Source organism: Aphis gossypii, chromosome 2 (genome assembly GCF_020184175.1).
Source record: "Aphis gossypii isolate Hap1 chromosome 2, ASM2018417v2, whole genome shotgun sequence".
Lineage (NCBI taxonomy): Eukaryota > Metazoa > Arthropoda > Insecta > Hemiptera > Aphididae > Aphis > Aphis gossypii.
The window spans coordinates 53,061,544-53,080,106 of NC_065531.1; the positions used below are offsets into that span (position 1 = coordinate 53,061,544).

The 18,563-nt window shown below is 29.5% G+C and overlaps 2 protein-coding genes across 3 annotated transcripts; one reads left to right on the forward strand and one right to left on the reverse strand.

The window, feature by feature from the left end:
• Window positions 1–1,803: 1,803 nt before the first annotated feature.
• On the forward strand, window positions 1,804–7,195 carry LOC114127034 (zinc finger protein 652-A-like). 2 transcript variants are annotated; one of them, XM_027991125.2, is made up of 4 exons: window positions 1,804–2,194; window positions 4,345–4,515; window positions 4,573–4,815; window positions 4,886–7,195. In XM_027991125.2, exons 1-4 carry the CDS (start codon window positions 2,039–2,041, stop codon window positions 5,633–5,635), a joined length of 1,320 nt encoding a protein of 439 aa, XP_027846926.2. In that variant the 5' UTR covers window positions 1,804–2,038; the 3' UTR covers window positions 5,636–7,195. The 2 variants fall into 2 exon arrangements, with proteins under 2 accessions (XP_027846926.2, XP_027846927.2); XM_027991126.2 differs by having other exon boundaries at window positions 4,889–7,195.
• Window positions 7,196–9,379: 2,184 nt separating this feature from the next.
• LOC114127033 (putative uncharacterized protein DDB_G0271606) lies at window positions 9,380–17,949 on the reverse strand. Its single transcript, XM_027991124.2, has 3 exons — window positions 17,698–17,949; window positions 13,102–14,010; window positions 9,380–11,596 (listed from the first exon to the last, which is right to left on the reverse strand). Exons 2-3 carry the CDS (start codon window positions 14,008–14,010, stop codon window positions 10,340–10,342), a joined length of 2,166 nt encoding a protein of 721 aa, XP_027846925.1. The 5' UTR covers window positions 17,698–17,949; the 3' UTR covers window positions 9,380–10,339.
• Window positions 17,950–18,563: the final 614 nt, after the last annotated feature.

Genomic DNA, 18,563 nt, shown 5'->3' on the forward strand with positions numbered 1-18,563 from the left:
ACTTTCTCGGCAGTAGTAAATCGACACGGCTAAGGTGTATAATTAGTAATTTAGTATATTTTACATTGTACTGTCTTTATTAAATGGTCAACAAATTATTTATCAGTCAAGATGGAAAATTATTTTGAAATAGTAAAATTAATGAGCTATATAAATCTATATTATTGTCCACTTTCGTTCTTATCGAATAGAAAACGATAACTTTACATTGCTATGATGGGCGTCATTCACTTGGGTGAATAACCCAAAATATACCCGAGTAGAGCATGTATCATTTGGGTGAGAAATTAACCGATCGTTTAGGCGAATTTATAAATTATTGAATAATAGAGAAGTAACATTATATAATAAATACGATCATACTAAATATGCAAAAACATTCAAAATAAAAATAATACCGTCTTCACCACAATAATATAAATCGCGGACATTACTCATTTAAATTTCATTTGGACGTAGCAAAAGAAAATGCTGTTGCATACAAATCATAGCCCTGGTGATAACTATTTTAAAGTATTAAAACCATTTTACAATATAGATAGGTAGGGAACAATAATTTGTTAGGTTGTAATAAGACGGAGACAAAGTTCATCCATAGCATAACATCTTTAGATATGATCTAAGGTTTTTACGTTCTGCTCATATCTAATCTAATCAGTAATCACTAATCAGATACTGAATGGTGACATTTATTTTTATGATTAACCTGTGTTATAGTGGTATATATAAGAATATAGAATAGTGTTATAATACTTACTAGGTATTTAGTCTTTACGTTGAAGTTGTCGGGAGAGTTTCTATAAAATTAAACGAAAAATTTCAATTTCTAATAAATATATAATATCTTATAATAAATTTTTAATAAAATGGATACGAAAGTTGACACCAAATTCAATTCTATAAGAAATAACGAAATTATAGTAATTGAAAATTATAAATTTTGCCAATCAAATGTTTTAAAAAATAATACAGTACGTCTTCGGTGAGCAAATAAAAAATTTGAAACTAGTGTATTAATGTCACCAAATAAGTCCAATATTATTAAATTTAATAATAGGTACATCTCATAATCATCCTGCCAAGACTTAAGCATTGAATCAAGTGAAAAGTGCTGTAAAAAGAAAAGCAGATATAGATTTAAACTCAAAACCAGGTAAAATTATATGATCAACCTTACTCCCGAAATCAAAAGATGAAATTTTGTATTCCGATTTATCATCTATTAGGCAGTGTATATATCGTGTCAGAAAACGTCTGAGAAAACGATGAACTCTGTCTCCGCCTTTTACAACCTAATAAATTATTGTTTCCTATCTATATTTGTAAATTGGTTTTAACACTTTAAAATAGTTATCACCATTATTTTTTAAGCGTGTCTCCTCGTATTTATTTTAATATAATACCGCCTAATTACAAAGGAGTAAATGATATTTTTAGCGTTCGAGTGTTATTTTGATGTTTCTAATATTAATACATATTATATTATTATAGGTAATAGGTATAAAAAATATTATGTAAATGTATAACACTAGCTGTCACCTATGTGACAAATTGATAAAGTTATATACCCGAACCGGCTGGACCTCGGTAAACATCCCGTTTGCAATCGTCATTTTGTAACATTCAGTAGACGTAAAGGCTTTACATCCCTATTCCTTACATAGATATTTGTAAAGCCTAAATGCCTAAACAACATAATATTATTTCAAATTTAAATACCTAATCCTGCTAAATACCACGTTATCGCGAGGCCCAATTATTGCCCAACCACCAACGCGTGTTCAACTCATACAATTCCAAAATTACCGTGCTGTAGAGGTTAAGTACAGCAGTTGGTCACATTGTAGTTATACGTTATCAAGTCGTACACCAATCGTTCATTATCGAAGTAATTATAAACAATATAAACAGAATAATCAGAATCTTGTGATTTGTGATTGTCCCGGTTATTTTTTTTTCGTTTAAATTATTGTTGTTTTTCCTTTTTTCTACTATATTGGTGTTTTATTTCTAAACTATTATATTTAATTATTTTAATATGGAAGAACGCGAAGTTGTAATTGACAAAACAAAAGAGAAATTGGATGACTGCCGTTTATGTTTCAGCTCCACAAATGTCACAGTTCACATAGGGCATAATGTTGACAAAAATACAACAATTGTTGAAAAAATTCAATACTGCACTTCACTTATCGTATGTGTTTCCATTTATTTAGTATTTCATATATATTTTTATACGTCAATAAAAGTATTGTACCTACCCCTTATATTTTCTTAAAAATGCTAAAGCAAAACCAAATTTACATTAAACCCATTTATCACATTGATTTTATATTAACAATAAGATTAAAATGCAAAATAATATTATACTTGAATTATTTTTAGTCTACATTTAGTATGTCGTTCAATCACATAAAAGTTAGTTTCATTTCTTATTAACATTAAAGTTCTAATACCTTATACAAGTTATACCTTAAATAATATTATAGGCATTACATTATTTTTATTGTGGTCATGTTAAATTATTCAACATGATGAAAGTACCTACGTGTAATAAGTAATTAAGATGATATCTAGGTTTAATGTCCTCAAATGTTAATACATAATATAATCTACCTATAATTACTCTTTCATTTTTTAATATTGTTTAAGACTAATATGTCCTTTAAATTCAATAATATAGATTTTGTTAATTTCCATAGTAATTTGAGTTTATATTGATTTTTCAGCTGTTAAAAATGCTTAGCCAGTTTATTACTAAACCAAATCTAATTACTTAATTGGTTAAATTAATATTATATATATTTTTTTTAATTTAGAAATAATTCTTAGCAGTGAAGTGATGTGATATTTACCATAGATGTCAAACAATTACAGTAGAACCTTGATTAACCGTTTTTCTTGATTAACCACCCCCACTTACACATTGAAGTAAAATCCTATCGCCTTTTATGTGAGCGGGCTTATCCATAACTTTCCATCAATATCCACTATATAAGTGATATAAATATTTTATGGGTGAAATAAAAACAGTTTATAGTAATTGTGGACTTGCCTATCATTGTATAGAAAAGTCAGTTGGTCATAAATATTGAAAAAAATAATAAATAATATATAATATGTTGTACCTATGTTTAAAAACAAATGTTTGTTTCTCATTAAACCGTCTTTTTGATTTTCCATCAAGGCTCTGGTCCTGAAACTAACGATTAATCAAGGTTTTATCTACTATGTTTCCTATAGTCAGTGTTAGGCAAGATATTCAAAAAGTAGTATTGAGATACTAGATACAAGATACTTTGCTTTGAAGTAGGTATCACGATACATGATACTCAATACTTCAAATAATTGTATCGAGATACTAGATACAAGATACAATTGTATCTAAGATACTGTCAAACCTTGCCTATACTATTATATTATTTATATGCATAAAATTTTTGATTATCAATTTACCGGCATCATAAATCAAATTATATTATGTTTATAATTAATAAAATCTATATATTTTATTTATGTTTAGATCCTGATGTGTACTTGAATCCATAATATCAAATCATTATTTTATATTCTTTACTAAACTTGTATAATTAAATTAGTATAGATAGCAAATCCAATAAATTAGCACCTCATTATTTTATGGTATAACCTACATTATTTTTTATATCTGTTAATTGCAATTATAAATTTAACTCTTATTTAAGAAAATATCATTCTCATATGTATTGTTTCTGTTTTACTAATGTACAACATAGCTAATTTGGATTTATGAGAATGCATTTTATATTGTTAGTTTTAATATAATAGTGAATTTACTTATTATTAAATTTAAAGATAAGAATATAATCTAGAACATAGCATAGGATTTTATTGATATTAGATATTATGATTTTAAAGTGAGTTATGAGCATTTTAATTTTTAAAGTTGTAATATTTCACATACCTAGCTCTAACTTGCTTTAAAATCATAATATCAATAAAAGTCTATATGCTCTAGATTATATTCTCACCTTCAAATTTGATAATAAATGTATTAATATATTATCTCTCTTATATTAAAGATAATAATACAGAATCAGTTCTACTAAAAACCAATTTAGTATATTATTATATACACTTGTTATACTTGCAATATGGGGACAATACATGTAGGGCCCAGCTCAAAGGGTAGACGACCATAGGTCCACGCCTAGGGCGGCATTTAACATTTTTGTATTATAGATAAAAAAAAATATTTGATGTAGCATGTAAGGGGTGGCAAAACTCAAGTTTGCCTAGATGTGTTTTAACACTTGAACCGGTCCTGATTGTAATTAAAATGAAATAAAATGTATGACTTTTCAGGTAAAAGTGGGTGATAATTTTCCTCAGAATATTTGTACAACTTGTGCTGAAGCCCTAGATTTTATCTACAACTTTAAAAGTAAAGCAATAGCATGTGATCTGGAATTATCAAAAAATGTTCACAAGGACGTTCATTTTACTTATACTCAACTATCAGACGATCCATTAAATGTAAGTGTTATTAAATAACGTATGGATATACTCATTAATTTTTTATTACTTTATTAGATTACATATAAATTAGACTTGGAAGAACAAGATTCTTCAACTGATTTAATTGATAGTTGCTTATACAACATAGTTGATGGTGATGAACTAAAAATAGAACCGGTCAATGTTAATAATGTGCACATTGATGAGAATACAAGTACAAATAAAGAAACCATAAATTACGATAGTAAAAAATCAGATAATGTTGCAAAAAAATTGAATGGGAGTTTGAACAGCTATCAAGGTTCAACAACTAATAATGTATGTATACAAATATTTTAAAACCAGATTTAAAACTATTTTCATTTAAAATTAATGTAATTTATTTTAGCAGAAAAAAAATACACTAGTTGATCTCAAACGAAGTACAGATAAATCTTTACTTGACAAAGAAAAACGTAAATCAAAAAAAATAAAATCTGAAAATGAAATTGACAATGAAAAACGATTAGTTGTTGTCAAAAATGGTAAAGTTGTATATATTTGTGGTGAATGTGGTTATGAAGGAGAATCGATGATATTCCTAGTTAATCATCAAGCTCGCTTTCATTCGGATATAGGTAATTTCAAGTGTTCTGAATGTCCAACTTATTACAAAACTTCAGGACTGCTGAAACGACACATTTCAATTCATCATAGTGCTACCTATGTTTGTAAATATTGCGAGAAAAAATTTTCAAACAAACTAAGTCTTGATCGTCATGTTAGTAGTCATGATAATGAAACTCCATTAGAGTTTCAATGTGTCAAATGCAATGCTTATTTTGATAGTTTGGACAAAATGGAAGATCATTTGGTAGTACATTATACAAGTCCTTCTAGTACATTTACTTGTGAGCATTGTGATCGTTCGTTTACAACATATGCGGCAAAAAACAAACACATTGATCTTGAGCACATGATTGAATTTCAGTGTGGAATTTGCCATGTTGTTTTACCGACTAAAGAAGCAATGGATAAACACAATTATTCTGTTCACCAACCTAAGAAAAAAGAAAAGAAAATGTATGAATGCACTACATGTGGAAAATACTTTTCTGGTATTAAAGAAATTTTAAGTCATAGAGAAACTCATTTATAGTAAAAAGTTTATTATTTTAATGATTTATCAATCAGGATATTATTATTTAGATATTTGTAATACCTATGACATGACTGAATTTTAATTTTATAATTATAAATTTTATTTTAAATAATATTTATTTATAAATTAAACTTATTTTCAATATTGATTTTAATATTGAATATTTATTAATTTAGTTACTTACTAAGTATCTAGTTAACTTACTGTCTAACAGTTAATATAAATATTTGTCAATGTTCATTACAAAGGTTGGCATTTTATTAGCTATTTTTTTACAATAATAATAATTTTACTATTTTTTAATTGTAAAAGTCAAACTCAGGTTATTATGGCATTTTACAGTAAAGGCCAATGTAACATTGCTATTAAAAATGTAATTTGAAATGTGTGTAACGAATTTCGAGCAATAATGCACTTATAATGAGGCCCTCACATCAAATTTTGGTCCTTTGTAGTAAATATTTTTGAAGGTCCTATTCAAAACTTTTAATAGTAAAATGTTTCAAGAATAATTATTATTTTTTTTATTTTTATATAATTCTAATGATTTGGAAGATTCTGTATATAACATACAGTGTATTATACAATAGTGATCAAATCTAGGTATATAAATCTAATCATTCTAATCAATGATACAAGTATACCATGCACAATAATTTATAGTAATAATGACCCATAGTTAACCCACAGATTTCAACATAATATATTATTTGATATAAAATAAGAATACTAAAATTTCAAAAATTACAAATTAATTTCAATGGGCCTCCTAAAATAACCTGACCCCTGTTCTCCGGGTGTAACAATCAAATTAATTATTAGTTAACATTTTCAAAATATTAAGTATTATCTTCATTAAAATAATTCTGTTTGATTGTTTTTAGTTAAAAACAGTCTGTATAAATTAACTGATGCAATAATTATTAATAATACTATATGTTAGTAAAAAAAAAATAATGAGATAACTCGCAACTATTTAATCATTATTTTTATTATTTATGTAAGCCGGATTCCCACAACTGGTGTACTTGCCAAATATGCCAATAATTGAACATTTGACCAGTGCACGATTATGGTATTCACATGACTGGCATACTTTTTAATACAAGAAATATTAGCTGTTCCTGTGACTTGTGTCACATTAACCGACAATCCTTGAGGACTACTCCAATGACAAATAATTGTACAAGTATACCAATCCAGCGGCACGTCAAGTTACTCCTACACCAGATATTGGCCAAGTGCACTAGTCGTGGAAAACCAGCTTTATACTAAAGTCATTGCAATTATTTTTTCTGTTTTACCAATATTTATCATTTATTGTTTGTATTGACAATTCCCTTAAATGTGTTCCAAGTTATAATTATTTATAAAATGTTACTTGTTTTTTTTTTTATATAAAAACATGAGATTGTACATTTTTTTTAAATTAATGTCAAAAATTATATTTTCTTTAAAAATTATAAATATTTATAAATTTATAATTAATTGTAAATTATATGCTGATTTTTGACAAATTTAATGAATTTTTCTTTTTTAATACAATCATTATTGGTTAACATATTTTTTTTAATTGTTTGCTGTCATTTTAACATAGTTTAGTGTTTTCTAAATTTTTTACAGAATAGTTTTTTATCAATGAAAACAACTTAAGACCTACGTTTACAACATACTAAGGATCATTAGTTAACTATAGTTCATAAACAAAAAAATTTTTTTGAAAATATTAAATTGATTTAGATTTCCTATACATATTTTTTTAAGTTCTAATAAAGAAATAAAGAAAAAATATTTTTTTCTTTTTTATGTAATGACTAATGACAAATTACACGTTTTTTTATAAATGTTTTTATTTATTACCTATACAAATATTATATCACTTAATCATTAATACGAATTGTATTTAAGCATTCATCAGAAGTAAGTTATAAAATTCAATTAAAATTAAATATTAATATTTTCAATAATAATTGCTGGTTGATACTTGATAAAACATTTAATGTTTTTTTAGAGAATATTAGAGAACCCTAGTGTTTTTACAAGTATCTATAAATGGTATCTCTTTATTTTATTAAAATAATTACAATAATTGTTAGGACTCGATACTATATAATATTGTATATACTTTTATAGTACAATATGTTATATATAAATTGTAGGTAATAATATAATTGTAAAAAATAAAATCAAAATAAATGTTATTGGAATGTGAATTGTTTAATAGAACAAAAATATATTGATGTGCATGTAATTTATAAAGTGTGCAATAATAGTACAATAGGTAGTATAGTAGGTAATCAATATTTTTCTTGTGTATTTTTTTTACGTTTGAAATAGTTGACTTTAATTTATTCAAAACAATCTGGAGTACCAACATTGAATGAGCTCTTCTCTGAAGTCATAAGCCTGTTAATTCAAATAATCTATCCTTTCAGCTTATTGTACAAAGAATGTATAGACAATTGAATTTCTCTAATAATTTTTTTTTTTTAAATTATCGATGATAAAATTTTGTTTGTAAGTAATAAACTTTTAAAACTTAATACAGTGTTTCTTATAAATTGTTCTTATTGTGATCAAAAATCCACAGGATAGATAATAGTTAATTTTTTTTAATAAGTAATATCATGGATTATTATTAATAATATATTTTAATAGTAGGTACAATTACCTATATTACCTATATTACCTATATTAATCTGTGGTAACAATCATCATTCATCATAATTATACTACCTAACATAAAATAAAATTATCAATGTCTGAGAGTTACGACCTTAAAACGATAACACTATAAGTCTATAAAGTATAAATATTGATAACACTGAACATGAAACATGTTGAACCATTAATTGTATAATAATTGAAGAATTTTTATGTACCTACCTACTTTAAAATTAGAATTGGAAGATAAAAAAATATAAAAACAAAAATAATGAATTAATTTTTTTACGATGCCAAAAAATATTGACTAGATCACTATAGTTGTAACATGTATTAGAATTTTACATACACGATTAAATCTTTGTAAAGTATTCTAATTATAAAACTGTTCTAAATATTTCTGAATATTTTTGTAAGTAATCTTTATTTTATATTTTAATAGGTACCTACATTTTTCTTTTAAAAAAAAAATTTGTTTGTCTATTAGATAATATTATATTCTTATAGATGATCGGTTAAAATATTGAAATATTGAATTTGTATTTATTACATTTTGAATTTTATCATTTTTTCAGGAAAACATGTTGATGTTTTTTTTTGTGTACCCAACCTTAAAACTAGGCTGACATTGAATAGAGTGAAAAGCGATTAAAATTCTGAAAACTGATTTGAATTAGTTAATATATGTATACTTGAGATCGATCAGTCCACATTTTAAGTTTTTAAATATCAATACGATAATATTTTTATTGTATTGTAATATTTTTCTTCTTGTTAAAGCACGGGAGGTTATAAAAATTAAAAAGTGTATACATTTTTAATTTTTTTAATTACAATAAATTATTAGTTAAATTTTAAAATTAATTTTGTAACTCGTCGAATGCATATAAACCAAAATAATTATTTTACAGTATCGATGTTAGTGAACTATGTTTCAACACTAAAACCCCCGAGCTTAAAATTATTTTTATATAAACGTCAGTTACAACTAACAGATGGTAAATTATAACTTATAAGTCATAAATATTATAGTATAATATTAATTTCAATGGCATAGGAAGTAAAAAGGAAATCAAATTTTACGAAACTATCAACACTCTTTTATTATTTATTCATAAATGTATAATAATTATTTCTAAATAAATATGCATTACATTACTGTTTAACAATATGTATGTGTAATATTTGATAAAAAAAATAATCACATTTTACAAATACAACTTACAAGTAAAAATACACTCGAGTAAACAACTACACAGTACACTCTACATGATGCCTTTATAAATCTTTATTGCGTTCCACGAATTTTTCCAAAAGTTTACGGTATGTCTTCTAATTAAATTTATTTGAAATGTGTATTTTATTCTTTTATAATTAATATTTTATAATTACACATAAATATCAATCTAACTTAAACTTTTTCAATAATCATGTCATGGTGATTTTTTTTTTTTATGTGTGTTGTTACCTATTGAAATTAATATCAGGGAGCTTTTGGGGCCGTTGGGCGCAAAATCTCTACGCGGTGTACAGTGTACATGTTCGGCCTAATTGTTTTTTTGCACCTAATGAACTCTAAGTCTGCAAGTGTTCGCGTGACTCGTGTTCCAGTCGAATTACAAAATATTCATCAGTTAACGTAGAGAAAAATTGTGATTATGGCCAATGGCTTATAATTTTAAAATTGAGCAATCGTTCACTTAGTTTAGTCTTAAAAAAAAAAATAATAATAAATTAATTTAACTTAACTAAACGTTTACAAAAATAAAAAATAAAATATAAATAAATAATTAAGCGCTTCATCGGTGTAGTTACGTACGACAAAACGCTTATATCGAGTGCCGATGCTGTCGACCGTTTCGAATCGAAACGAAAATAAATAATAAATAAATTTCACTGCAATACAATACGACGGATATCGATAAAAAAATTTTTTTTTAAATACAATATTATGAACTATACAGTTCACGTACTCTAAGTCGCTTTCGCATATCCGGTCGGGGGAAAACTGTTGTGACTATAATAATATTATCCTAACTAATTGGCGGCGAACGCGTTTATATTGGCTGCGCTGTACGGGAACTGATTGGGTGCGTGTCCGTTGACGGACGACGACGGAGACGATTCGGACGAGACGGCAACCGATTCGCTGCCTTCCATCAGCTCGTCGGCCTCGGGACTCTCGTCCACGTACTCCTGATTGGTGCGCCTGGACGACGCGTAAGTGGCCTCGTACAGGGGCACCGACTGTTGGATCTGAACCGAAGTGTGCATCTGCACCGCCGACTGATGATCGGACGGCGACTTGTCCGCGGCTTTAGGTTCGTCGGCCTGCGACGGTTCGTCGTTGTTGGCAGCCGACTGGGCGATCTGCGCCAACACGCCGGCCGTCTGTTCGTTGGGAACGGCCGAGTAATACTGGTCTCTGATACTCTGCAACTTCTTCTGATCGTGTTCTTCGTCCGCGACCGATCCCTTGTTCCTGGGCTCGTATTCGTCCTGTTCCTGTTGATACTGTACGTCGTTTTCCGGTTGCTGTTGTTGCTGTTGCTGTTGTTGCTGTTGCAGCTGCTGCTCAGCCTGCTGTTGCTGTTGGTTTAGCTGCTCGCGTTGCTGTTGCTGCTCGTGCTCCTGTCGTTCCTGTTCCTGTTCCTGTTGCTGTTGGATCAGCTCTTGTTGCTGTTGTTGTTTTTGTGCCGATAACTCGGCGGCGGTCGCCGTCTTCTGTGCGCCGTTGTACTGTTCAGCCGACTGTTGCTGGTACTGCTGCTGCTGCTGCTGCTGCTGTTCCGGTTGGACCTGGTATTGGACGGTCTGCGGTTGATATTGGACGGCTTGTGGATGGTATTGGACGGTTTGCGGCTGCAAGTACTGGAGATCGGCGGCGGCCGGTTGCGCGTACTGCAACTGCACGCCAGTGGCGGCGGGCTGTTGTACAGCGTATTGCAATTGCACTGGCTGCGGTTGGTACTGGAGCTGGTGACCGGCTTGCAGGTCCAGAGACTGCGGTTGCGGTACGGCGTACACGACGGGTTGCTGTACCATGTACGTGGTCTGAGGTACCACGGCGGCGGCGGCGGGGCCGACAGGGCTACCGTTCAACAGCGAGTACAACTCTTGGGGCGTTAACGTGCCCGTCGATCCGACCTGTTCGGCCGATAACTGTTGCTGATGTTGGTTGTCCAAGTGCTGTTGCAGGGCGATGTCCAGTGGCACGGCAGGTACGGGGTTGGATTCCAAAGTGGGCGACGGTTGGCTGCCGATTTGTTTGTAAACGTTCGGGTCTTCGGTTACCTATGAAACAAGGTGTGATGTGAGAATTACTTCCAATAGGTAAATAATATAATATCTTAATAACATAACTATAGTAAAATATACCTATAACTATCCTACTCATCGCTACCAATCACAGTGATTAACATAAATAAATAAATATTAATTGCATTTAATATTTATTAAATCATTTATATTCGTTAATACGTTTAATTTATCTACTTGATTTACAATAAACAAAACACGAAAGTGAATTTTTTTTTGGAAATTAAGATTTCAAAACAGCTTTTTTTAATCTTTAAATTAGTGTATATTATACACTTTGCTGCTTAGTAAAACTCATGTCATAAACTTTAAATGTTACTAAATACAGTCCTAGTACAATTTTTCAATTTTCATTATAATTTTTCCTTTTATAAGATTTTAAAAATCTGTGTCACAAGTATTTAAAATACAAATAATATTTTTCAATCGATTTCAAGTTGAAATTAAAATTTAAAATTTAAAAATTGTTTTATTTATTGTTTTGAAATAAAAAAAAAGAGATCACAAAGCTTTATGAAATTATTATTATATTATAATATGTACTTCTCATGTACAAATTATGGTAATAATCATTTTTTTATTCTGTATTCAAATAGAAAACGAGTTGTAATTATAAAAAAAAAAAGAAACATACCATTAGTGAAATAGTAAGGTTACGTAGGTATATGGAATCATAAAAAATGACCAATCTTTTTTAACAGTTATACCTAATAACGATTTTTTTGTATACATTTTCTAATAATATGTTTTGTGTATGTCTCGCGTGCACTTGTGAATGAATTTACCAATTGTCAACGAGTGGTATAATAATATAATATATAGGTAGTTAGATGCTACTCTATGTAAATGTAAGAACCTATTGATTGTTATACATATATAGTATATACAATCGTTCTTACCTTTCTCTGATTTAATGACATATTATTATAATGAAACTGACATTAAATACTTAATTTTATCTTTGTATATGACATAAATTTAAATTTTGATTTTTCGTTATTATTTATTTCCTCGTAATTTCTATTCTTGTTTTTTGAGAGAAAGTATTATTAAAATTTTTATGAATGTATTTTAAAGAAAATTGTTTGAAAATTTCAAACAATTATTAACTACATATATCCACTATATGTCATTATTATCTATAGATATTGTTTAACAAGTAATCTGTTATATTTTAAGCTTATAGAAAACATATTATTATTGTAACCTGCAGTAATCATGTCGTATTAAAACACCCTTACATCTAGATAACACATACGTTGTAATGAACTGTAATAAAATATTATATTTAATTTTTGTGGCCTTCTCGAGGTAAAATTTAAGACTATGTATGTCAAAATAGTTAAGTAAATAGTTTATAAGTATACTAAAAGTAATTTATTATATTTAGAAAGTTATTCATGTAACCATTAACTTTTCTAATAAATTATTCGAATCCATAAAATATATAATATTATTATTAAACATTTATAGTTTTATACCTGATACGAAACTTTTTCATCGGTTATTGAATTGTCCAACGGTTGAACATATGATTGTTGGTGTTGCGCTCTATATAATTGTTCTTCGAAGTTAGCTGGTTTGTCTGCTGGGTTCAGGTTTGGCGCGGGTATAGTCTTGATAGGACCCCTCTCATCATCGCTGTTGATTATGTAAGGTCCTCTGGGTTTTTCCAAAAACGGAACTGCAGTCACCGGAGCTATATTTGTGGCAGCAGTGGGGAAACGTGGTGGGAAGTCCGGTGATCCGGACAATTTCGGTCCCGTCCAGACATTGGTTATCTTTGGGGTGGGACGCGATGGTGCTAATTGTACTCGCTGATCAGCGGCATTATTAACTTGACCTTGTTGGGGAGGATGATGAGGAGCGCTGTTTTGCAACAAGTGTGGTTTCGACTGGAACTGTGGTCCTATTGGTCTACTACTAGCCGGTGAATGGTGTGGTTGTTGTTGATGTTGCTGTTGCTGTTGTTGTTGTTGTTGTTGTGGATGCTGATGCACTTGATATTGCTGCGGTTGATGTTGCTGTGGTTGATGTTGCTGCGGTTGATGTTGTAGTTGATGTTGGTGTTGGTATTGGTTTTGTTGCTGATATTGTTGTTGATGTTTTCCGGGTGGTGGCAGATTAGGATACTTTGCAAAAGGCGGTGGCAGCTGGGGTGCGGGCCCGCGTAAGCCCGGCGGCAATGAATGAGGATTAAATTTCGAATAGAATTCGTTCTTTCCCGAATGACTACTAAGGTGAGGAGGATACTTGGCGGGGATAGGCGCTCCATTTGGAGACCTGTATTTCTGCGGAATCGGCAACGGTTGCGGTGGACCATAAACCGGTACGCCTAGTACCAGCTCCATGGTGGTCACAAGCGCTAAAATAGTTAGCGATACTTTCATCTGAAAAATGTAAACAAATTGTAGTTTATTTGAATGTGAAGCAGATTTAAATTTCAGAACACGTTTCAAGTAATTATATGTTTAGATCTATAAAGTATAAAAATATATATATTATGTTTAATCCTCTTAAAAATTAAGATTTTCATTTAGAATCTATTAACGAGGCACTTACTCTTTTATTAGGGTTATTGTCATGCAACCAAAGTTTTTAAATTACAAAAGTTTAAACTTTTAATCGAACTTTTTATTTAAATTCTCATCAGTAACCGTCTATTGTTTAAGAACTATTGCAGCGTTTATCAAGAATTTAATTTGCTATAGGTATTATAATTCGTATGTACAATATAGTTATTATTTATTTTACAATAATTAAGCTGAGGAATAATTTCCCTCGTTTCTAAATTAAGTATTTACGAGTACGTTTAATCTGTTACTCAGAGAATGTTTATATTTTAATTAATTAATGAACCTTTACTTTGAAACAGTGATAAAAATACCTATGGATATTCTTTGATGAGCTGTTATGAAAAAAAGGTTGAGTGTCTCCTTTAGACTTGTCTAACCTAACGATTTTGGTCTACGGCGTCTACGCCCTCAGATCAATCAAACGTATTAAAAACAGAAATCATAAGTGATATCTCAAACATCTCAATTCTCAAGTATAATAATCACCGTGGGCTGAAACGACATTTTTACCGGATTACGTGTTCGCTCTCGCCAATAACGACTACGATGGTATACCGCGACGATAACGGGTAAATGTATAACATCTGCAGGCATGGAGAGATGAGTTTTGTTTCGGATTTATCAGCTCTGAGGATGGTGTTCTAAGTGAAAGTCTCAATCTCGAATTGCAACATACGATTATTTATAACACGGTGATTAACAAATAGAGAACTCGATCGAAAAGGTATTGGTATACTGGTGGTTTGACCGGACTACGGTGACGATGTTTTACAGTGAAATTATGGGTATCGTAGGTATACGCAAAGTACAGTGTTTATCTGTATTTCGGGTGCGACCGGAAAGAAAGTGGTTTATAATATAATTACTGCGCAAGACATCGTTCGGTTAAAGATGTATATTATTATTATCCGGTTTATCTGCAGTACAACACACGTATACGCAAGAAAGCTATAGACTGCTTTCGCTAGCTAATCGGAACCACTGGAGCACATAGAAAAACACATGTGTGTGAGTGTGTGTGTGTATTGAATTCCGTTAACGTGCAACTATGATGATCTGGTTGAATCGTTTTGTCAAGCGACAAAGATAAACGAAGAAAATCTATTTAGTAATTGAATTATTTATCGTTTATTAATATAAAACGATACAATGAAGTACCTATACATTTGCTACGTAGAACTTTTACTCAAGAACATTTTTAAAAATATCGAACTATGTACCTATAGATAATAAGCAATATTCTATAGATACATTAAACTTCAATCACATGTTAATATTTCACTGAACCTTCTGTATATTAGTTAGATACTTAAAATTTGATGTTTGATAATAATAAATATTTTACGAAAGCCTATTGAATATTGTGTACTTAAACACAGCGTCTAAAATATATCAAATTGTATAATGTACCAATGAAACTAAAACTAAATTAGTTTATTTGTTTATTGAAATTATAAAACATTGAAATATGTCTTTAAATACTCCAGCTTTAACATATAAAATATAAATATGTATTTTTCCAACGAAGATAGAATATAGCATATCACGTCGGATTTATATCGTAATCTTATGTATAAGATGCATCCACTTTTAAATTAACTCGATACTTAGTAAAGCTATTAGTAATGTATACTTTTTATGTTAAACTGTGTAAAAATGATATTAATACGTTATTAATTGTATACGATAACTGTAAATTTTATAATAAAGCGTATAATATTATGTAAAATGCTCAGTCTCATATAAATTATGATATGTGCGTCAACAAAAAGTGAATAAATCGCTAAGTCACTATTAAATATTTAACCATTATCCATACTGGTCATACTACTCATACTCATCATAATCATACACATATTTGTATTATAAATTATAATATCTACTTACGTAGGTAAATATAGAGTCTAAGCATACATTTTTATTGTAATAGACGTGTTATATCGCGTACGTTATTTACGGTGTACTCCTACGCTAATGTATTATACTGACATAATGTACCTACAAGCTATACCGTAAATGTAACCATATTTCATATTATTTAATAAGCTGTAGTAAGCTACTTACTACCTAGTAATCACTAGTCATAGTTCAATAGATCAAACTACTCCTTCTAAAAATATACAGTGTCATCATTCATAATATTGTTGATAGTATAAAACCCAAAATTATGTGTGGTATGCCTTTTAATCAAATGTACAAGGATATGTACAGTTAAATAGATTATACACACAGAGATACGACAAATTTATTAATCGTCAAATCGGTCAACTACAACTTATGTATTCGGAACGAACGAAAATAATCATCATTAGTATTCAGTTGCTGTAACTCATAATAGCTATTCTTCTATCGGGACATTTCAATAGTAGTATTTTCTGCGTGTTATGTGCATTTAAAAAAAAAATTAAATTAGAAAGTGCGAAAGAACCGTAAAATTTTGTATTTATATTGACCCGGTCAGTAAAACAAACCAGGATATATTATTATTACGATGAGCACTAAGCTAGTAAGTAAGTATAAGATAACGAAAAGTGTTAACTAAATATATATTGAATGATCATAGGTAAATTAGATATGAGATAGACACCCAACTTTATTATAATATTTTGTGATTGTTAGATTAAACCGACCTTTAATAGTTTAATGATCAGTCTAATATGTTTTAATACCCCTAAAAATGTTCATTTTTTATTTTACCTAAATCGTGTAACACATAATCATAGTATTTTCAAAAAGTGTAATTTTAGTTCACAGCACCTTTTTTGAAGAAAGATTATACAGTATTCTCCCGTCAATTTGTAGATCATACAAAAATATTTACCGTATAGGTACAATAAAAGTAGGATATTACAACATCTGCGATAATTAATATCGATAAATATTTTTGTCATAAACTGACTGTGAAGTCTCTCTATAAAAAAAGTGCCGTGAACACACAAATATATTACACTTACTACTCTTATATTAAAATAATTATATGAAATCATCAATTTATTTATTAATTAATTTAAATTAATTATTATAATTATTTTAATTGTTTATTGTTATTTATCCAATAGTTGAACTGTATTCTATACTAAACACTTAAATTGTAGGTAAGTTAAATTACAGGGATTGATTATTTTGACAAAATAATAAGCGCTATAGTTCGAATAAAGTTTGTCATAATAACCTAATCCAACTGAATTTAATTACAAGTAATTAATATTTTGTCAAAAATTCAATTTTTTAAAAAATATTTATTGAGAACTTACTACAGTGAAGTTCAAAAAACAAGAACATCTATGATCTAGTAATTTATCGTTTTATTTGAACTTTTTAAGTTTCAAAAAACACAATCGTAAAATAAAAAAATCTAAGTATAAAAATGTGTAAGTATATATAATATATATATATATATATATAATTTTCCAATCGCGTTGTATTCTTTCTGCGATTTCCGTATTATTTTCAACTAAACCTTATGTAATTATAATAATAATACTTAATGTAGGTACTTACTTTGAATTTAAATTTATTACGTTACTCAAGTTCCAATAAATTATTGTTTAGTTCAGCATTCGGCCATGACCGACGACTGATAAAGCGCGTAAAGGTGTGTTGAACTTCGCGCGATAGACGAACACTGGCTAATATAGGTATGTTATAAACAAACTAGCTACTACTATACTACTGAACGGTTAAGAAGATGGCATACCCGACACACACGACCAAGGTCACGACGGATATGTACGAATGATATTTGGGTCACCGGCCAACCAATATTTATAAGTTCCTGGGTACCACTCACTTTACCCCACCAATATCGTTAACATCAGTTTCTTTCTCTCGCTTTTTTCTCTCTCTCTTCCTTTCTTTCTCTCTTTCAATACATATAAATATATCCATCTCTCTTAATTCTTCTTTCTCTTTCTCTCTCTATGCCTCTTCTTATTTCCGAACCTAACCAGAAAGTACAAAATCATCGATATTCGTATTAGTGTGTATCTTTAGTATCTGCCGGCGAGTACGGCTTTCGTGCGCCATCTGCAGCTTTCCCGCCAAGGACACAAAGATATAATTATCGCAATTTTTACAACGGATCGCATTTTCAGGTTCACCGTAATCTTGTTGACATATTGTCTCGGAGAAATTGTTTTCACCGTGAAAGTGAATTGGATTCCGATCTCCTAACGCTGGTATTCCAATGTAACCTTATACAAGTTGCCGTTGCTGCGCCAAATTAATGACCAAATCGTCATTTTATTATTTCAACTATATCTTCTGGGTGACGATGACTTTAGATGATGCTATTCATATCCAAACCTCCTTATCACAACATCCTGTCCATACGATTTAAAGTTCATAAAACAAGTCGAAAACGAGTA

Excerpts from the sequence above, each read along its gene's own strand:
- LOC114127034 (XM_027991125.2), top strand. The coding sequence starts at position 2,039 with ATGGAAGAACGCGAAGTTGTAATTGACAAAACAAAAGAGAAATTGGAT. Across the intron at positions 2,195-4,344 it reads AATACTGCACTTCACTTATC|GTAAAAGTGGGTGATAATTT; the intron begins GTATGTGTTTCC and ends ATGACTTTTCAG. Across the intron at positions 4,516-4,572 it reads TATCAGACGATCCATTAAAT|ATTACATATAAATTAGACTT; the intron begins GTAAGTGTTATT and ends TTACTTTATTAG.
- LOC114127033 (XM_027991124.2), bottom strand. The coding sequence starts at position 14,010 with ATGAAAGTATCGCTAACTATTTTAGCGCTTGTGACCACCATGGAGCTG. Across the intron at positions 11,597-13,101 it reads ATGAAAAAGTTTCGTATCAG|GTAACCGAAGACCCGAACGT; the intron begins GTATAAAACTAT and ends CTTGTTTCATAG.